Source organism: Monodelphis domestica, chromosome 1 (assembly GCF_027887165.1).
Source record: "Monodelphis domestica isolate mMonDom1 chromosome 1, mMonDom1.pri, whole genome shotgun sequence".
Taxonomy (NCBI): Eukaryota; Metazoa; Chordata; class Mammalia; order Didelphimorphia; family Didelphidae; genus Monodelphis; species Monodelphis domestica.
The window spans coordinates 127,700,048-127,721,194 of record NC_077227.1 but is presented as its reverse complement, the minus strand read 5'-3'; the positions used below and the strand labels follow the sequence as shown (position 1 = coordinate 127,721,194).

Sequence of the window (21,147 nt, the reverse complement as noted above, 5' to 3'; positions counted from 1 at the left end):
AAAAAAGAGCACTGGTCCGGGAGACAAGAGCCCTGGGGTCTAGTTCACTCTCTGCTCCAAACTTGCTCTGTCACCATGGGCAAATGCTTAACTTTTATGGGACCCAGATTCCATAACAAGGGGGTGAAGATAGATGATTTCTAAGGCCTCTCCCAACCCTAAAACTCTATGATCGGGTAAACTAGAAGCATCGGCAGACTCAGGTTCAAATCTATTTGTTGCTTACTCCCTGTGTGATTTTGGACGAGTCATTTGTCCTGGGCCTCAGTTTCCTCACTTGTTAAAAAACAGGAGTGAAATGGCTAGCCTCTAAGTTCCCTTTCAGTTATTGTATAGCTATGATTCTCTCACTATGCTTTGAAAGGAGAGAAGCCCACGAGGATTTATTCATACTCTTCTAGATCCCAGAGGAATCCAGATAAAAAATTCACAATAAGGGGTCCATTTATTCAGACCCTCAGCTACAAGGCACTGTTCTGCTCTCAGAGCTAAGGTCCTCTTTGCACTGAACCAAATGCTAAAATAATAACCCTTTTTAAAACTACCTTCAGGGTGAAATGTTATCTCAGAGTCTGAGTGTAGGAGAACACTATGGAGAGAGACCCTGGACTATTTAGATCAAGTCAAGAAATATTTTCTTTTTTACCCACTTCGTGTCCAGCACTCTAAGAGATTCTGTGAGGGTGACCGGCAGAAAATCTCGCCTTTGATCTTGAGGAGATTACGCTCAAAGAACTAGAAACTTCTACAAAGTAGCATATGATAAACTATATTTTGTGATATGTTGTAGAAGTGTGATAGGACTTCAGAGGAGGGAAAGGTCAGTGTGGACTAAGAGGGGAGGCTTGAACTGAGCCTTGAAGGAAATAAGACATGGAGGAATAGAGGGAGAGTCTGAAGAAGAAATAACAGGTGGAAGAGGTAAAGGAAACAAAGCAATAAAGCCAAAAATGACCAACTTCACAAGAGTAGAAGGGCATGGACTGGCAGAGCTGGAAGAGAGCGAAGAGTTCACATAGTCCAGATCTCATTTTACAGATGAGGAAAATAAGGCCTAATGAGGTTAAGTGGTTTGTCTCCGGCCACATAGATAGTGTGTACCTTTAATCTGAAGTGGTTCCTGCTGTCCTCTATCATCCTTCTCTGCATTCCTTTACTCATCTCACCCCAGAAGTGGCTGTATTTTGTTGCAGTCTAAACTTAATTCTCATCAACCAGAGCTCTACCCAGAAGCTCTGAGCCCCTTCAATAACATCTTTATTTTATCATACTCTCTCAATCCTCCAGTGGCTTGTGGAGACCCTCCTACAGTCGAACACGCTAGAACCTTTGGACAGAAAAAGGACCGATACGAAATTAACTCACTGGTCCGGTACCAGTGCAGTGAGGGCTTTGTCCAGCGCCATGTACCCACAATTCGATGCCTACCTAGTGGACAATGGGAAGAGCCACAGATAGCCTGCATAGACCGTAAGTACCAGCTGTTTCTGTTCACCCAATAATTCCTTCCTTTCCCTTACTATCCTGAGAGGATCTGATCAATGGATTAAACAGAGTTAAGGGTTTCAGCATAAGGCATACGTTCTCCTACCCTCCAAAATTTCTAGACTTATTCTTCTTGAAAGTTTCCAAATCCTACTTAAATAAGTAGGGGGTAGGGAGCCATAGAAACATATGATTATACAATTAAAACTGGAAGGGATCCTACAGATCATCTAGTCCAACTCCCTCATTTTGTAGATAAGTAAACGAAGACCCAGAAAACTTTAATGAATTGTACAAGGATGCTCAAGTGGTCAGAGGAAAAGCCAGGATTTGGACCCAGATCCTGTGATTCCAAATCCAATATTTTTTCGACTGCCAAATATGGGATGCTAGAGAAGTTTCTTAGAATCCTAGCTGCCTTCTTTGGCCCCAGGACCTTATAGTTCATAAAGTTGAATAGAATCACTTATTTCTTTGGAGGATACCTGTGGGAAAATAGCATGGGGGGTGTTAATAGTAAATGTGTGTGTGTGTGTGATACAAAAGATGAAAGAGAGATTTTTCTGCTCATCTGTTAAGTATAGCTGAATCCTGATAGGTCTAGTAAATTTGGGGGGAAAGAAAAGCCCAGAAATCCCAGTGGAGGCTGATGTCACCAAATGGAAGTCAGGGCCAAAGAGACTGAAGTAGAAGCAGTGGGGTTAGAGGGGGCTCAGCCCTGTTCTCCCCTAATCACCATGTTCTTTTCCTGTCCTACAGCTACCACCTACAAGCGACGACTACAAAAGAGGAACTCTCAGCCCCAGCGGAAAAATGTCCACAGCACAGCCCACTAGACAGCAAATTCCCCCCAGAGAGCCAAAAAGGACAGAATGAGCCGACAGACCTTACAGAACTGAAACTATTTCATGGATTCATTGTCATCTTGTTGCTTTCTGTCATATAAGGAATAATATTAAAAAGGAAAAAAACCCACATCACATATATATACCCATCCCCCCCAAAATCACCCCCAAAATATTTTGTTTTATTTTATTTTTGCAGAACACTAAAGCAAACAGAGTAGATTCCAGCCACATTTTTCCCCTACAGTCTGAGTTTAGGTACTTTTCTTCAATTTCATGTTGTGCCTATTTCAGGGACCAGGGCAGGGACGGGGGGAGGAGGGGACACGGGGAGGGGGTTAAGTTAAATAAAGAAGATTATTTTTTGTTTCCTGATTTTATCCAAGAACAATGTAATTATTTGTTATTTAATCTCCAAGAAGGGCTAGCAGAGGGAGAGAGAGAGAGTGGAATTGTGTGGATGTTCCAGAGACAGGATTTGGAGAATGCTGTACTAGTAAACTGTAGTGGAATGTATCAGAAGTGAAGGGGGTAGCAGGGGTAGGGCATCTGTGATAAGGGCAGGAGTCAGAGGGGAGGGGGGAAGAGGGAGGAAGGTGCATGGGGAGGGCAAGAGGGAAGGAGAGATTCAGAGGAGAAGCTCAAAGGAGGATGGGTCCTGGTACTGGTTCCACTCTGATGGCTTCTCTGGCTTCCTCTCACCACCAATTTGCCATCACAGCCAGTGTCACAGCAGGGCTGGGGGGCACTCCTGATCCAAGGTTCGAATGTCACCCCCCGGGACCGTGCAGGCCACCGTGGTTCCGTGCACCTATTTATATTTTTGAAAACTGACAATGATGATAATAAAAAAAATTGGAAGAGTCTTTTTTTTTCCCTCATAATTTAACAGATGGCGCCGGAGAACTAAGAGCTTTTTGAAGGGATTTTTGGGGAAATGGAAAGGCTTTTTGGTTAATTTCTCATAGTATCTAAATCCTGTTCATTCAAAGGAAATTTGGCATTAGATGTATTTTAGTTTATTATATATATATATATATTAGTTTATTCTTATCAGGATGATTTCTATAGATCATAGGTTTGGAGCTGGACAAGATGACTTCAGATATCCAAGGTCATCTCATCCAGTCCATTACAGATAAGGAATATGGATAGGATGGCGGCTCAGGTGATGCATATATTTGTATGTCATCATGGATACGTGTTACACTCTGGTCAAGAAGCAAGACTAAGGTGAGGGGTTGTGACATTATAGAGTGGACTTCATAAAGATCTCTGGAAACAGAATGGACTTAAGGAAGCTGGTGGATGCATTTGGAGCAGGTATATGGACTAGACACTGAGAAGAAAATGGGGGAGAAATCACAGAGGAATAGTTACCCTAAATGGAGCAAGAAATTTGAATCCAACTTACACATTTGATTTCTGGGGCCCAGAGAGAGCAAGTCGGGGAGAGCAGAGAGGAAGGACCCTACAATTGATCTTGGAAAGAAATCCCAGTTCTGTGCTTGAACTGGACCCTCCCTAATTTTTTTACTGTGAAATTTTTTTACCCTGAAGATGTCTTCAGACCAGATTGGCAGAGGATATAATAAAGACAAATCTGACCCTAGAATTCAACCTTTTGCAGTATCCAAGATTCATTAAGATAACAAGGGCTTTCCCCTCTCCCTTCTCCTTTCAGGTTCACCACTTTATTAATTTTCACAAAATTCAATGGAGGCATTTGATCAAACAAGGTAGAAGCCCCCCAAGTCAAGGGAGCAGTCATTTGTTCATATTTCCCCCACCCCCTGTCAATGACATTGTATGTACCCCAACAGCCATATCCCACCATAAAGCAAGAGGTACTAGTATCCATCTTCCAGCTCAGACAAAAAGCAGATAGACAGGGGCATCTGGGTGAATTGAGAGCCAGGCCTAGAGACCAAAGGTCCTGGGTTCAAATGTGACCTCAGATACTTCCTAGCTGTGTGATCCTGGGCAAGTCACTTGACCCCCATTACCTAACCCTTACCACAATTTTGCCTTGGAACCCAATACACAGTATTGATTCTAAAACAGAAGATAAGGGCTTTTGTTTTTTTTTTTTAAAGTAGATAGACAAAGGAAGGGAAAAGGACCAAGAAGAAATTGGAATTGGTTTAAAGGATCATAGCACCATTTATTGTTCTTGGAAAACATGGAACTAGTGGCAGTCCCCCCCCCAAAAAAGAAGTAGAAAATGAGAATAAGTTCCCAAAATTCTTGGACCAGGCATGGATAAGGAAGTTGGGATGTTATTTGGAGCATCACCTTCTTGGAGGGACTGAATTTGGACTCACCTGGGCAAGAATGGTCCCCAATGAAATGGGAGAAGAGGAGAAAAGTGTAAAAGATAGGGGGCCCAGTTAGCAAAAGCTCTCCAAATTCCAGGATCCCTTGGCTTATTGGACGTCAACATAAAATGGATATGGATGCTTCAATTTCCCCTTCCATCCCAGAGAAGGCATAGCCCCCACCTCCACCAACCAAAGGAGGAGGAAGAACCCAGAGTATTTTTAAAGAACTCTGGACTAGGAGTCTAGAGATCTGAGTTCTAATCCTAGCTCTGCCACTAACTTTCTGTGTGACCTTAAACAAGTGACATCCCTTCTCTAAGGGAAGTTTTCAGTTTCCAGTCATCCACAAAATGACACGATTGGACAAGATGATCTTTGAGGTTCTATCTTTAAGATTCCATGCTCCTACGGAGAGCCTTAAATGAGAGATGGAGCCCAGAGATAAGAAAGACATGTAAGAAGACATGTCCTAGAAGAATTACATTTCCTCTTTTAGTTTTAAAAAACGCATTATTGTTTAAACAAATTGTTGAAAAATGTAAAAACTCATCTAAATCTCCTCAACCTTCAGGGAAAATGAGACTTTCAATAAATACACCAGCCCTGAGGAGGGAGGAAAAGGGAGAGAGAGCAAGGCTGGGGCCAAGGGAGGCCTGCCCCTTAGTGCCAGCTCTGTCGGTAACAATAAACCCCGTATCTCCGGCTCTCCTTGTCTGGGAAGCCGAAGCTTCGGACTCCAGGCTCCAGAGACCCGCAGTTAGGCCTGGGACGGGTAACAGGGTAGCGGACGCTGCCATCGGCCAGCCAGCCTGCATCGCAGCGGTCCAGGCCGTAGAATTTCCAAGCCGCAAAGAGCTGCCCCACCTTGGCGATGTGAGCCCCGTCCTCCTGGCAGGCCTCCTCCGCCTCCGCCAGGGTCAGCTTCTCTGGGTGCTCTAAATAATAGACTCGTCCTGTGGGGAGATGAGGGGAGAGTCATGAGCACCTGAGCACCTGGTACAGCTGGGATCACAGTTCAATTCAATGTAGTAAGCACTTATTAAACACCTAATGTGTGCAGAGCACTGCTCATTTGGGGGGGTGTTCCGTTGTGTATTGAAGATATAATAGCCTACTACTAGGCTACAAACAGATTTAGTTGTTGGGAGTTGATGGTTGACAGTTTGGTGGACCAGTAGTTGAAAAGACTTGACTGAAGATAATCTTCTATTAAAACCCTATTTATTATATTTACTTCTATAGGAACAGAGATAGGAAAAGGAAATTAGGATAGGACTTTTAGGAAATTATAATTCCCTAAATCAACCCCCCCAAAATAGGAAGAAAATGCAAAGTTTAGATAAAGAGAGAAGCAGGGGCAGCTAGGTGGCCCAGAATAAGAGAGCCAGGTCTGGAGACAGGAAGTCCTGGGTTCAAATGTGGCCTCAGATGCTTCTTAGTTTTGTGGCGCTGGGCAAGTCACTTAACCCCCCTGCATAGTCCTCATCACTCTTATGCCTTGGAATATGATATATTGTCTATTACAAAAATGAATAATATGGAAATAGATATCAAGTGATAATATCTGTATAACCCCGTGGAATTGCTTGTCAGATCTGGGAGGGGAGAGGGGAGAGGGGAGGGAGAGAACATGAATCATAGAACTATGGGAAAATATTCTAAATAAATAAATCATTTTTAAAAAGACATTGATTCCAAGGCAGAAGATGAGGGTTTAAAAAAAGAAAAGAAAATGAGATCATTTTTTGTATTTAGTAAAGCACTTTATCAATGCCCATGATTAATCATCATAATTGTTAATATTATGATTATTAATCCAACAAGATGACAAACATTACTATGTGCCAGATGCTGTGTTGAGGGTGGGAGTTACGAAGAAAAGTCAAAGGCAGTCCTTGTTTTCAAGGGGCTCACAGTCCAGGGGAAACAATATTCAAGCCATGTACAAACATGATAGATATGTGTATATACTTTACGTGATTCTTTGATCTATGAGTCTATGATTCTGATTTAGTAGTTAGAAACCTTTGGCACAGCCTCTGGGAGAAGGCTGCTGTGCTATGGCAAGGCTAATGCATGGAGTCCCCACATCCTCCTCAGACCTGATCCAAGGACAGATTCCTCAGAGTTAAGACTAGACAAATGCAAGGAGATGAGGAGCTCCTTAGGGTACCTTCACCTTTCTTTCTTACCTTACCTTCTGTCTAAGTCAAAACTCCAAGAGAGAAGGGCAAGGGATAATGACTTGCCCAGGGTCACCCAGCTAGGAAGTGTCTGAGTTCAGATTTGAACCCAGGTTTTCTCTCTATTCCATGCCTGGTGCTCTTTGCACCGTGCCACCTAGGTGTGCCCAGCGTACACTCACCTTTCACAGAGGAAGAAAAGCAGAAGACGTCATAGCGGTGCAGCCTCTTGTGACGCTCGCCGTAGCTGCGGATCCCGGGCGCTAAGCCATGCCCCCCGCATGGCTGCCGAGGCAGCGTGATGGGGTACTGCACAGTCCCATCCAGCAACCAGCCCGCATTGCACCAGTCCAGTCCCTCTTCCCAGGCTCTGAAGAGCTGCTCGAAGGAGGCCACCACAGCGTCTTGTTTCTCACAGGCCAGTTGTGCCTCATGGAAGTTGAGCCTGTAACGACCATAGGGTGGCTGGTAGGGAAACACCACACCTGGAGACAGAAAGGATGATGAGAAGTCATGACGGAAGGAAGAATTGGATGGATGCATCGGGACTAGCTTCTGAAGAAAGTGAGCCCGAGGTCAGGGGAGCTAGGAGGTGCTTGTGAGCTACCTGAGCTAGAAACTCTCCACTAAGGGTCAAGGAAGGGATATACTCTACTACTATGCATCAGCAGAATAAAGATGGCGGGAAGGGGGTAAATATCAATGATACAAGCAAATCGGAGGGGAAGCCAGTGGAGAGAACAGAGAGAGAGGGTACCTGGGGAGGGAAAGAGAGAAGGAAAGAAAGAAGAAATGATAAAAGGATGATGGGTCACTATTCGGTCTCAGCCCTGACAGTCTCCAGGTCCTGAGAAAGGTCTCCATTGAGTGGAATCCAGGGCAGGCTGCTTTCACATCTCAGCCAGAGAGCAAGGCTAGTCATCATTTCCTAGCCATCAAGTGATCCCATTAGGCAATTTTGATCTTTTCCTAGGAAGCAGAAGACCCTAGAAATTGTGCCTAGTGACCTGATCTCTGAAGAATTTGCATAGCCTTTATTTGCCTTTCTATCCCAAGATTCCAATTATATCCTAAAACAAGAAATTTGGAGACCTTGACAAGCCTAAACCAGGAATAATTATGGCTTGAGGAGGAAAGGAGGTCTGGATGAAGAGATGGAGAAGATGAAGGTTCCTTTCTCATCTTAGTCACAGCTTGTCTGGCCCTCAACGACATAGCTCACACATCTGACTCCTATCTACTTCTTTTTCATTTTCTCCTGTTCCATCTAACATTCCTCTTCAGTCCACTGCTTTGAGTTTACTCACTTGCAGCTTCCTCATCATTCCACCTCCCAGTTACCTGTGGCACCACCTAGTCCCATCCTCTACCTATTCCTCCATATTGCGTGTAATCCTACCATTCCCCCACCCCACCACCAACCCATGGATCTCTCAACCCTATATCTAGCCCTCTCCTCTTCCTAGGTCCCAGCACAATAACTGTGGGGGAGTGAGTGGTCTATAGACTGTCTGGCCCCAAATAGACCTCTTTGATGCTATAGAGAGACAGAAAGGCTTCCATCCCACAAAGGACAGCAAACACTGTCCCCACCCAAACTTGCTTCTCTACTCTTCACACACCTTCACAGGAATCCACAATAATTTCTTGTATTTGAATAATTCTTTTTTTAACCAATGTATTTGAATAATTCTTTACAGATTTCTAAGGGTTTTCATATACAATATCTCATTTGATCTTGACAATAATGCTATGAAGGCATTATCTCTATTTTACAGGTAAGGAGATAAAGTGACCAACACCAAAGTCACAAGTCACTATGCAGCCCAGTTGAAGACAAGAAGCCCATCTTTTGACATCAAGCCCATTTCCTCGTCCTATGATACTCTCTACCTCCGGCTTCTTTTCATTTCTCTTTTCCCCACTTTAAGGAAAGGATGCCAAATTCTGTAGCCTAGATGGGCCAGCAGCGTATTACTGATTCAGTTAGACATGTTAACAGCATGTGCTGGGTTTACAATCAAGACCTAGCCATAAAGCCTGCTTTGGACATTTAGAGCTGAGCAAGTCACTTCCTCATCTATAAAATGGAAATCACATTCATGGGGTTATTGTGAAGATAAACATGAGATACTGTACATAAAGGACTTTATAAATGTGGCCTTTGAAACATGACCAAGCGAATAGAGCTTTGGATTTGGAGTTTAAAAAAATCCATGTTCAAATCCTGCCTCAGACACATTGATCCTGGGAAGGGTACTTTATCTTTCTGATTCCATTTCCTTAATCTGTTAAATGGGGAGAATAATGGTAAGAATGGTAAGGATCAAATAAGATAACATATGAAAAGAACCTTGGCCTGGAATGAAGACTTATCTTCATGAATTCAAATTCAGTCTCAGATACTTTTTATCTATGTGACTTTGGGCAAGGCACCCATTTGCCTCAGTTTCCTCACTTGTAAAATGAGCTGAAGAAGGAAATGGCAAACTATTCTAGTATCTTTGCCAAGGAACCCCAGATAGGGTCAGGAAGAGTTGGATACAAACTGACAACAACTGAATAAATATAAAGTACTTTGCAAAACAAAATGCTCTATCAATGCCAGTTGTTGTCATTATCATTCTCAGCTATTCCAAAAGGATGCATTGGCAGTGACTGAGATACTAAGAATATAATAGGCATCATGTAGAATTGGAAAGACCATGAGATTAGGAGTCTGGAGTCCTGAGTTTGAATCCTGACTGTGACTTACTACCTAATTAAGTTAAGACATATCATTTCATTTATCTGGATGAGCCTCAGCTTCTTCATCCATGAAAGGGTGTGATGAATGAAAGGGTGATCTTTAAGGTCCCTTCAGAACCTAAATCCCATGACACTCTGAATATAGTCCCACTCTAGGAGTGGAGAGGGTCTTTCCCCTTGGCTCCCCTACCCCAATACTACACTGCTCTGTTTCTCATTCTCTGTGTGTGGATGTGTGGATATATCCAACTCCCAAGCCCCATTTGCTCACCCCTCAATTCCAGTTCCACCACACCACTCTCATCTTCCAGCCCATCAATGACTTCACATCGGTAGCGCCCATAGTCCTGTAAGCGCAGGTCATGGATCACCAGGGAGACATCCTGCTCCTTCTCTTGTAGAAGATGAACACGTCCTCGGAACGCCCCAAAGCTTCGATGCCTCAGCCCGATGGCCACCAGCACATCCCGTTCGGGGGCCCCATTCTCCCCCAGCTTCCACCACTTGATCCGGACAGGACGAGAGGAAGTCAGTGCCGGTTCATAGTGGTAGCGGCAAGGCAGGGTCACATTGGCACCTCGGTGGGTAAACAGGGGCTCTTCAGGTGTCTCCACCACCAACTTCACCCCATTGAAAAAACCTTTGGGGACAGATGAGAATTCAGAGTCAAGAAGCAAAATTTGTACCCTATACCACTCCTTGGTATTTATCACACTCTAATACAGTTTGCAACCATAACTCACAGCCCAAATTAAAATGACTAAAAATCAGAGGAAGCACTTCAAAAGGTCCCTACAAAAAGCCAATGTACAACCTTAACCCAGAAGAAGAGAAAAATTAAAAAGTATCTCTTTTTTTCAAACTTCTTTGTGTAGTGGGAATGTATTAGTACCAAATATGATATCTACCATGCAACTAAATGGATTGGTTAGTTTTGCCAAACTGCTTATTTTTCCTCTTTTCTTATTTTTGTTAAAATGGATGGCTTTCTCTGAGAAGGTAATAGGAGTGAAACAACAACAAAATTATCATTAAAAACTTTTTAAACAAAAATCAATTACTCTATTACAAAAATGAATAATATGGAAATAGGTTTTGAGTGATAATACAGGTATAACCCAATGGAATTGTTTGTCAGTTCCAGGAAGAGAGAAGGAAGAGGGGAGGGAGATAGCTTGAATCATGTAACCATGGGGAAAAAACTTTAAATAAATTTAAAATAATAATAAATAATAATAAACTAAAATTAAAAATCACTTTGTGAAGGAATAAAAAAAATTTAAAAAAAGAAGAAAGATATTCAACACAACTTTCTGACTAAATGCCCTGTAACTAAAAACAGGAAGGATTTTTTTGGTAGAGAGGGGTTAGTTCAAAGAAGAAGCAAGCTACCAGACTAGTCCCTGCACAGCTTTGGGACACAGTGAAGGAATGCCATCCTATCAGCAAAGACGTCCCCAAAAGTATCAGTCAATGGCCAACTCCAAGGAGTAGGTCTCTGTAACTAGCTTCCCTTCTAACCTGGAGGAGAGTGAGAGAAAGGTAGGTCCAAACTAAAGAGTTGTCCACCAACTATGATTACAATGAATTTTTATTTAAAGAAAGACAGGGGTAGTTAGGTGGCTCAGTGGATAGAGAGCCAGCCTGGAGATGGGGGGGGGGGTGGAGTCCCTGGGAACAAATCTACAAATCTAGCCTTAGACACTTCCTAGCTGTGTGACCCTGGGCAAGTTACTTAACCTGGTTGCCTAACCCTTACTGCTCTTCTGTCTTGGAATTGATTATTAGGATCAATTCTAAGACAGAAGGTAAAGAGTATTTTTTAAATAGTGAAATATTCATAGCAACACTTTTTATGGTAGCAAAGAGTTGGAAACCAAATTATGGCACAGGAATGGGAGGCACTAGTTCTCAGATTTTTTTGTTCTCAGGGCTGAACATTAAATTTGGCAATACTACAGGAGAGTCAAGAAACTCTAGTATTCACAATTTCCCTTAAATAAGAGCAGCTGTTTTTGTTGAGTTTCTTTGTAAGTTCAAGGTTGATGTGTTTTGAGGTTAGTCCATGCAAATAATAGGCAGGTTTTGTTTATTTTGTGAATACTGTGCTTGCCATACTCCCTGTGGTGGGTGGATAAGTAAAATGCATATTAAACAAAATTGTTTCAATTTTTTCTTTTATCTGCACTAATATAACATCCAAAATTTCAGCTTACCCTTTGAGAATTCCTGATGTAATGTAATATTATTGTACTGCTACATGGTGAAAGGGAAGATTTCAGAGAAATCTGGGAAGTCTTTTTTAATAAGTTGATGTCAAATCAGGAGAACAATTTGCATAATAGCAACACTAGTATGAAGCTAAACAGCCTTGAATTTGTAAAGACTCTGAATTGTATTTGATGCCTGTTAAGTTCTAAATTAAAACAATTTTTCAAAAAAAAAAAGGAAAGTATGTTCCTTGAGAGCAGGGTTGTTTTTGTTTCCCCAGTGATTAGCACAGGGCCCAGAAAATAGGTACTCTCTTACTTAATGAGATTGGTTGGTTTAACGATGGAAACTGAGGTTCTCTGCTTAGGTAAAGTAAAGTTCTTTGCCAGGCCTGGAAGATACACCCACCTTCTCCATTGCCATTTCTGTAGCTTCTGTCATTCATGACATTTCCATAGTAGAAACCATTGTAGAAAGGGAGTCCAGGAGAGCCAGAGGGCAGCAGAAACACAATCAGCAACACGAGCAGCATTTTTCATCCAGAGAGACTTAGTTGCTCTTGGCTAAGGGTTGAAGACTCCAAATGAGCCAGCTGAAAAGAACACATGGGTTAGAGAATGGCTCCACTGGGAGAGAAGCATAGGGCACATCCTTATGACGTCTAGACAGCTTGGATTAAGCAACAGAGGCTCAGCTAAGAGTCCTTCATGTCTGTGTTGTGTGGCCACAACCAAAGTGCCCTCTCTTCCTTCTCAGTCTGTGAATTCCCTTGTTGACAGCTCTAAAGCCACAAAGAAATCAGAATCCATGGAGCCTCCGCTCATTCTCTTCTCCTCCTCCTTCTTAGCCCTGGGTGGTAAGCTAAGCCTTTCATGTCTTGCTTAACCCTGAGCCTGGCCTCCCTGCTAAGGAAGACTGGCAGCCAGCCCTCCCACCCCTTCAGGCTGAGTGTGGTCCAGCTGGCTGGCCCACTGAACTATGCCCTGTCTGTCAGGCAGTCTGCCCACAGCTAGAGGGAACATACTTTGGTTCTCCTCCAGGACCTGAGTCCTTGACTCCATTTACCCCCAAATTCTTCTCTACCCCACAGGGAGACTAGAGCCATAAGGATCCTCTTCAGTAGACTCAGGGACTGATCTGTGCCGCTTTCTCACTATCTACCCAATGGAGTCTATCCATCCATTCATCGATAAACATTGATAAAGTGCCTACTATATACCAGGCACTGTGTCAAATGTTGGACACACAAAAAGAAGCAAAAAGTGGTCCCTGCTTGGGGACATGAAGTAGATCTTTGGACTCTGTTCATGGTCCCAGAGCCATCCATAGGATATAATCAGTTAATCAATGAGCATTTATTAAATATCAACTATGAACTTAAATATATGAAATTAAATATCAACTTAGAACATACAGTTCTAAGTGCTTTAGGGTCTATATACAATGATGTGGAACCAGGAGGCAATATGAAAGGTGGGGGAGTGGGGAGAAGGACTGTCTGGTCCTGAATCAACAGCAGTTTCCATATTTATACAGAGCTTTAGTAAGTTGTATGTAATGGCCAATAAGGGTGTGCGCTTGATGCGCCTGCTTCTGGAATGATGCAATGGTGGAAGACCCTGGTTCTGCATTTCAGAGCACAGGGGAGTATTCTGTAATTGATTCTTGACTGCTTTCTGTAACTGAGAGTATAAGGAAGGGTCCAGTAGAGACTCTCAGGCTCTTCCCTCCTGCTCCACATAAGGAATAAGGATAATTCTCTGACCTCTGAAGCAGGGGGCCTCCTTGGCAAGCCTGTATCTATGGTGGGTCCTGTTTTCATCTTTCTTTTGATAGAGGGTTTTGTAAAAGCTAGAAAGGTCGGATGAACCTCCTCAGTCCTTGGGGAGAGTGGACTCAAACTTAAAATGGCAGCTACATTCTTTTTACCACTGAGTTCGCTGCTGGGTGATGCAGGGCTGATGGATGAGTTGACCAAGTCCACAGCTGGTCTAGGTTAAACACGTCCCTTCTCAGACACGCTCCTTTCCCAGGCTTGGCTTCTAGGTCTCTGGTGACACCTTTAATCCTGGATGACCTGGAGCTCCTCCACTGACACTTTGGTGTAAACGTTTGGTTACAGCTCAGCACCTTTGGAATACTTTTGGTTCCAATTCGGCCACCAGTCAGTCATGGACCCTCTTCCTTACAAACTTAATAGACAGGCAACAGCTGAAAGGTGGGTCCTCCCTTGTGTATCATCATACTTCCTGAAGCAGACTCGTCAGTCATCCATATGGGCCCCATGAGTATGGTCCTAGGACTGGACCCTCATCAACCAGTTCCCCATTATATTTCCAAAGGGTTTTCCTTACAGCATGCCTGTGAGGTAGGCAGAACCAATATTATTCTCTTTCCCATTTTACAGATAATGACAAAGATTAAAAACTCAGGAGTTTATGATTAATGAAAGGTTTCCAAACCTCATAAGTGGTAAGAAAATAAGCACGAACCCAAGCCTTATTATTTCTAGTCATCTAGGGTACCATGTGATTTGGTTCCATTTGCTTGATGATGGTTCAGTCTCTTCCTTCCCATCCAGGTTCAGCATTTTTTCTATCATGCCCCGATGTGTCCCCTACCTTTTCGTGTAGGGGACGTGTCCCCACGACCTTTTCCCTGTCTCACTTCTCTAATTCTGGGTTGGGGCCAAGAATGAGTTTCAATATTCTAAATCAAAATTAGTGTATGTGGATCCAAAATTTAGCCAGAGAATTAATTGGAGAGGCAGTCTAGTATAATAGAAATAATCCTAAATTGGGAGGTAAGAGACCTAGGCTTTCATTCCAGTTTTACTATTAACTAGGGATAAGATGGGGAAAAAATCATACCTCTAGGCCTCAATTGCTTCATCTATAAAATAAAAGTGTTGAACTCAAGATCATCTTAAGTATTCCTTCCAGATCTGACACTCTTGAGATTCTGAAACTAAGAGGTGGAAATACCTCTCTGCCTACACAAGGTCACTGGAGAACACTCCTTGCTTAACCTTGCTTGTACTTCATTCCACTCCCTCATAGCCTTTTACCCAGCCCATGTCCTACATTTAACTGAACAAAAGAGCCCAAGGAGCAAGTGCAAACACCATGTTCTTCCCTACCACTGGAAGTCAATTGGTTTTCCTCAGGCTTACAGAGACAAACAGGGAGAACACAGGATCCAGCCCAATCATGAATCATTCAAAGAAAGAAACTGGAACTCCAGGTTGATCCTTAAAACTGTTCTGATCTTCCTGGCATCCTTTGGACTGAGGATAAAACCATTTCCTAGAATGATAGAGCTGGAAAGTACCTTAGAGATTACCCTCATTTTACAGTTGCCATTTAACTTTAAGGTTTGCAGAGCACTTTATAAAGTCATCTCATTTGATCCTGACTATAATCTCTGAGGAAGTAACAGTTAATATTGCCATTTTACAGATTAGAAAACTGAACCTGAGAGCAATTAAGGGCCTTGTCCAAGGGCATGAAGCTACTAAGCATCTGAGGCTGGGTTCCAACTCAAGTCTTCCTGACTAAAGTCCAATCTGCTGGGTCACCTTTTTGTCCAAAGTCACCCTGCTAGTTAGTGGCAAAACTAGAAGAAGAAGAATCTAAGTCTACTGACTCCTTGTGTCCCTTTCTTTACCACAAAAGCTTATTGGGGAGCAAGGGAACCCCTATTCAGACATACTGTGGCTGGACCAAAAGTGAACCGTCCTCTCCATTAAAGAGAAAGGAAAGAAAAGGAGGGAGAGTAACAAGGCAAGATTCTATTTTCAATGTTTTCCAGTCTTTCACATTCCCTTTCATCGCATACCTTTTAGTTTTTCAAATTGTTTTCCCTTGGTTTCTGACTTTTCCTGTACCAACTTAAGAAGAAGGTAATATTGAAGAAGAAAATAGAGAAAGAAGAAGGAGGAGGAAGAAAAGGAGGAGAGGGAGGAGGAGGAGAAGAAACAAAGGAGAAAAAGGTAGAGACAGACAGACAGAAAGAAAGAAAGATAGAGAAAGATAGAGAGATAGATAGAGAGATAGATAGATAGACAGACAGACAGACAGACAGACAGACAGACAGACAGACAGATAGATAGATAGATAGATAGATAGATAGATAGATAGATAGATAGATAGATAGATAGATAGATAGATAGCATTTATGTAGCACTCGAAGGTATACAAAGTGCTTTATAATTATTAGTATAAAGAACTCTGGATTTGGAAATCTAGGTTTAAATCTGGACTCTGGTTTTTCTAGCTGTGAGATCAAGAGCAAATTATTTAATCTCCTTTTGCCTCCACTTCCCTTTCTGTAAAATGAGGGGGAATGAGATGACCCTTCTATCTCTGAATCTATCTATATTCCTATGATGTATGGCTCCAAACCAAGTGTCTTTTCATATCTAGGTGATAGGAAATCCCCATAATACCAGCAGAGGGTGCCATGCACCTATCCTGCTTCTCAACAGGCTCCCACCCAGAGGGCTCTGGGATAGGAATTTGACATCTGTGCCCCCTGTTTGGACAAGGTTTATAAGTTCCTTTGAAACTACCACTATCAGGCTGGGGAATGTGCAAGCAGGAGGTGAGCTGAGAGGGGAATCACAGTCCCTCCTGGCATTCTTTGTGTGCTCACCATAGCTGAGTCCCACAAAGGAACCACAGCCTCCCCTTAACTCATCAGGAAAGCCTCTTCCTACGAGGGCTAGGTACCCTGATCCCCAAGAAAAAGATTCCCTAGGCTACAGAGAGTCCATTGGATAAACCTCTTACTCATCTAATAGACCTGTCTGCCTCTAGAAACATTCCAGGGACCTCCCACTAAGTCTCACTTTCTGGCCGAGTCACAGATGTCTCTGCCTTTGCCTCCTCTGAAATGCCCCCCAGAACACTCTGTCTGCCGCTCCCATTGCAGGATGGCACTCCAGGAGACGGTTCAGAGAAGCTGGGGAACCTGGAGCTCTGTTCTCTGCTTTAAGGCGTTCCTAGTGCTGGCTGCAAGTCACAGTTTCTGCCCTGCATTCGTTCTCTGGCTCTTATTTCTTCAAATGAGGCAGGTTGGAAAATGTGGGTCTCCTAGCCTGTCAGAGGAGCTTGGGGGTTGGGATGGGGCAATCACAGCCCAGTCCAGCCCAACCCAGCCCAGCCAACAGGGTTATTTCCAGTCCCCCACATAGCTGTCCTCAGGTTCCCCCACACTCCTGAAGCTAGCCCTCCTATGGCAACTGGTCCCAATCCCGCCAACTTACCTCTTCAGCTCATTCACTGCAGCAGGAAAACTTCTGTGCAATTGGCACATGGCAGCAGTTTCTCCCCTGAAGAATATTGCAGCAGACTGCTCTGGGTACTAAACTGGGCATCTGCTCAGAATCTGAATTCGTTTGTCCCTCAAGATCCCCGGGTCTCAAGCTTTCATTCCTTACACCAGATCTCATTCACACACTGTGCCTCCTCCAACCCAAAGAGCCCAGCTGCCTGCACTGAAGCCCAGGGAGCTATCCCTCTGCTTTTGAGGGTGCTGGTATCCAAATCCCAGATCCCCTTCTTGTCCTGCATCTTTCTCAGCTTCCAGTCCAGCCTCTCCTGAACCAGAGATGGGAATAAGGGAGCCACTAGAGACTAAAGGATTGTAAGAAAATACAGGTTTGAAAAGGTGCCTCCCTGGATTCCCTGAACCAGGGCGGAACCAACCCCACTTACCAGTTCAATTCCTGGGAGACTTCCCCACAGTCCCCGGCTCAGTGACTGAGGCTGGAGGGCTCCGGGATGTGTTTGGGGCTCTTGAATGGCCAGAAAGGAAACAGCACAGAGCAAACCCCACCAGTCCTGGGCCAGCCTCTTAAAGGAACACACGCCCCTTTCCCAGCTTTGGCTAGGCTGGAGGAGAGGGTAGCTGCTAGAACATTTTCCTAGGTGCTTTGAGAATGAGGGCATTTTCTGCTCCAGTCAGCATACTCCAAACAGAATGGAGGAATTGTGCTTTACTAGAGCAAAAGACTCAGATCATACCTCTTAAAATAAAGGAGAAGGGAATGGGAGAATTCTAGCACTGCTTGGTGGTAGCAATCTCCTATTCTAAAAGATGGGATTAGAGGTTTTGGATGAGAAGGGCCGGAAGGTGAGGAGGGGCCTGTAGACAATTTATTCATTTTCCTTCTTCTCTGGGAATGACAAAGATCATAGAGGTGGACCTAAAAGAGAACTTCGAGGCCAGCTAGTACAACCTTCTCTTTTTAGAGATGAGTAAACTGAAGTCAAAGTTCAAATCTGATCTAGGTCTGTGTGACCCTGGGCTAGTCACTTTTATCAATTCCTGCCTGCCTAAACCTGGGGAAGGAAATGGACTTCCTAAGAAAATGGATTGCCTGACCATGGGGCCCAACTGAAAGACTGAACCAACTGTAGCCTAGAGAGAATAAATAACTTGCCCAGAATCCCACAAGGGAAGGCAAAAGTAGGATTTGAACACAGTTAAGGGGTGTGCTGAAGCCAGCTCAAACTAGTTTGGAAAAATTGATTGTTATTCATTTTCTTTTTTTTTCTTTTTTAATTTAGAATATTTTCCCATGGTTACATGATTCATGATCCCACACACACTTTCCCCTCCCAGAGCTGACAAGCAGTTCCACTGGGTTATACATGTATCATTGTTCAAAACCTATTTCCATGTTATTCATATCTGCAGTAGAGCAATCCTTTAACATCAAAACCCCAATTGTATCCCTGTCACACTACATGATCAATCACATATTTTTCTAATGCATGTTATTCATTTTCAATAGGAATAACTACAAATCAAAGTTTGATTTGTTGTTTTGTCAATTGTCTAGACTTAAGCAGTGAAGAAAATGCTGATAATGAAGGTTAAAAGGGGCAATGAGGTGGCTCTGTGGAAAGAAAGCCAGGTGGGGAGTCCCCAGGTCCTGGGTGCAAACTGGGCCTTGGAAACTTCCTAACTGTGTGACCCTGGCCAAGTCGTTTAACCCCCATTGCCCAGTCTTTACTGTCCTTCTGCCTTGGAACCAATACATAATATTGATTCTAAGACAAAAGGTAAGAGTTTTTTAAATTATTATTATAATTATAATGCAAACTAAACTTAAAAGTGTGTTGTGAGCACATTGTTTTTCCTAGGGAGACAATTGTTAAACATTTACCAACATGCTTTTGTTGACCACAGGCTTTCTTATTCCAGAGTCAGGCCTCATTACCTCTCCTGGATTAACCAGAGAGAAGAGGAGCCATGGCGAGAAGATTGGGCAGTGATCTGGGACTTCTTTAAAGCAGAAATAAGACCCCTCATTCGGGGCACTGCTGAGGTGCTGGGGGCAGGGAGGAGATTTCTCTTCCCCACTTCCCCCCCACCCTCTGAACCCAACAAGGCTCCCGGATCCTGCCGAGCTGTCTGTTGGGGTGTAAGGGAAGAAGGCAGGAGGTGTTTGGGCTCCCTGACCCTGTGACCCTTCCCCTCTGGTCCATCCCGGGGCTCTCAGCGACAGCTCCTAGGGAGGTTTGTTGTTCCGCGCTAAGGAAATGAGCCATTGAAGGCCAAGACCCGTGTCCTGCCTGGACAGGAAGGAAAACAACGCTGTCCAAATAGAGCCATCCTGCGAGGTGAGCCGAGGCCCACCCGGCCGGATGGAAGGCTGGGTGCTGGTCCCAGGAATAGAGGGCGCCTCCATCGCCAAGGGGCACTTAAATGGCGCCGGAAAGATACGATGGACTATAAATAAAGCTAGTCAGGTAATGTCCTGGGGCAGGGCAGACGCAATAATCCCACCTCACCATTGTAAAACACGACACATTTTCTTTAGATCTTCACAGGCTGGGGAGGCAGACAGGACTGGCGTTATTGTCCTCTTTTTACAGACGAGGAACTGACATTCAGAGAACTTAACTCATTTGTCTGGGGTCACATAGCCCGGACGGCTCAGAACTCTTTCGAATTCAGCGCTCTTTTCTCTAGACTCATCAGGATCTAAACTAAAATCTTTGGTTTGGCTTAGAAAACTCTCCGAGAACTAGCTCCCTCCTACCTTTCCGGGCTTCTTACACCTTCCACTCCTGGACATCCTCTTCCATTTAGTGACCCCGAACTTCTTGCGCTTCTCCCCCTAGCTGCGTTGTCTCTGACTCCAGGGAATTGTCACCCTCCGATCGCGATGCTTGGGATTCTCTTCCTTCTCCTCATCTCTATCTCCCGGCTTCCCCCGTTCCTTGAAGCCCCAGATCCCATCGTGCCTTCTGCCAGCCTTTCTTCTTTCCTCTTAATTCTCACACCTTTCTTCTCTTGATTCTCTCCAGTTTATACCCCGCTGTTTGCATGGTAGAATGTGAGCTCCTTGAGAGCAGGGACTGTCTTTTGCCTTTTTCTTTCTGTCCCCATCGCTTATTAGCACTGTGCTTGGAACATTGCACACAATTAATGATTGATTTTACTTTCCAAGCTAACAATCTGAAAAAGGTTTGTATGTTCTAATTTGTGTCTTCCACATCAGGACAATTTTACTGGTCTTTGCATTTGCACGTACTGGGTTTTACAATTAGAATTTATGTTGAATTTTACATTAGAATTTCATATAATTTACAATTAGAAACTTAGAACTGTCATGACCGCCACCCATACCTGCACCACAAAGTCATTCATGTACATGTTGTAGACACATGTGAGCTATTGTGCACTCCTTTAAAAAAAAAACAAAACCTAGAATCAACACTGTGTTCTAAGGCAGAGGAACAGGAAGGGCTAGGTGATGGGAGTTAAGTGGCTTGCCCAGGATCACACAGATAGAAACCGTCTGAGGTCACATTTGAACCCAGGTCCTTCGACTCTAAGCCTAGCTCTCAATCCACTAAGCTACCTAGCTTTCCCTGCACCTCTTTTAATTAATATAAGATTTCTTCATCCTTTGATTCTCTGTAATTCTCTGTGATCTCCCTATCTATCAAATGAGCTAGAGAAGGAAATGGCAAACTACTCCAAAATCTTTGCCTCCCAAACCCCAAATGTATACAAAGAGTCAGACACGCCTGAAATGACTTAGCAACACCCATTTGATCTCATACTTTTGTGGGGGGCAGCTAAGTAATACAGTGAATAGAGTGTTCAGCCTGCAGTCAGGAAGATTCATGCCCATGGGCAAGTTACTTAACTCTGTTGCCTCAGTTTCCTCATCTATAAAATGAATTGGAGAAGGAAATAGCCAACCACTCTAATACCTCTCCCAAGAAAACTCCAAATGAGTTTTCATTTCATGAAGAGTTGGAAAATACAACTGAAATGACTCAATAATTAATGATTCTCTAACTTTTGTGGCTCTTAATCATTAATGACACG

General features: G+C 43.6%; 2 protein-coding genes across 7 annotated transcripts in view; one reads left to right on the top strand and one right to left on the bottom strand.

Annotated features, from left to right (window-relative positions):
* ACAN (aggrecan) overlaps positions 1-3,196 on the top strand; it is a 91,987-nt gene extending 88,791 nt beyond the window's left edge. For all 3 annotated transcript variants that reach the window (XM_016428331.2, XM_016428329.2, XM_016428330.2), the window contains 2 exons: positions 1,288-1,470; positions 2,245-3,196. In XM_016428331.2, the coding sequence (XP_016283817.2) occupies positions 1,288-1,470; positions 2,245-2,321 (260 nt within the window). In that variant the 3' untranslated portion in view covers positions 2,322-3,196. The remainder of the gene's footprint in view (positions 1-1,287; positions 1,471-2,244) is intronic.
* Positions 3,197-4,469: 1,273 nt separating this feature from the next.
* HAPLN3 (hyaluronan and proteoglycan link protein 3) lies at positions 4,470-19,982 on the bottom strand. Of its 4 annotated transcripts, none has more exons than XM_007479364.3 (6): positions 17,511-17,626; positions 17,060-17,125; positions 12,202-12,385; positions 9,854-10,222; positions 7,017-7,319; positions 4,470-5,604 (listed from the first exon to the last, which is right to left on the bottom strand). In XM_007479364.3, the coding sequence occupies exons 3-6, from the start codon at positions 12,323-12,325 to the stop codon at positions 5,312-5,314; spliced, it is 1,089 nt and encodes a 362-aa protein (XP_007479426.1). In that variant the 5' UTR covers positions 12,326-12,385; positions 17,060-17,125; positions 17,511-17,626; the 3' UTR covers positions 4,470-5,311. The 4 variants fall into 4 exon arrangements, with proteins under 4 accessions (XP_007479426.1, XP_007479425.1, XP_007479427.1 ...); XM_007479363.3 differs by lacking the exon at positions 17,060-17,125 and adding an exon at positions 13,723-14,154; XM_007479365.3 differs by lacking the exons at positions 17,060-17,125; positions 17,511-17,626 and adding an exon at positions 19,847-19,982.
* Between the last annotated feature and the right edge of the window lie 1,165 nt (positions 19,983-21,147).

What these genes read in the sequence shown, in the direction of transcription:
- HAPLN3 (XM_007479365.3), bottom strand. Translation starts at nt 12,325, where the DNA reads ATGCTGCTCGTGTTGCTGATTGTGTTTCTGCTGCCCTCTGGCTCTCCT. An exon ending in GGTGGAACTGGAATTGAGGG is followed by an intron (nt 7,320 to 9,853) that starts GTGAGCAAATGG and finishes TTCTGTCTCCAG; the next exon opens with GTGTGGTGTTTCCCTACCAG. An exon ending in CTTTTCTTCCTCTGTGAAAG is followed by an intron (nt 5,605 to 7,016) that starts GTGAGTGTACGC and finishes ATCTCCCCACAG; the next exon opens with GACGAGTCTATTATTTAGAG.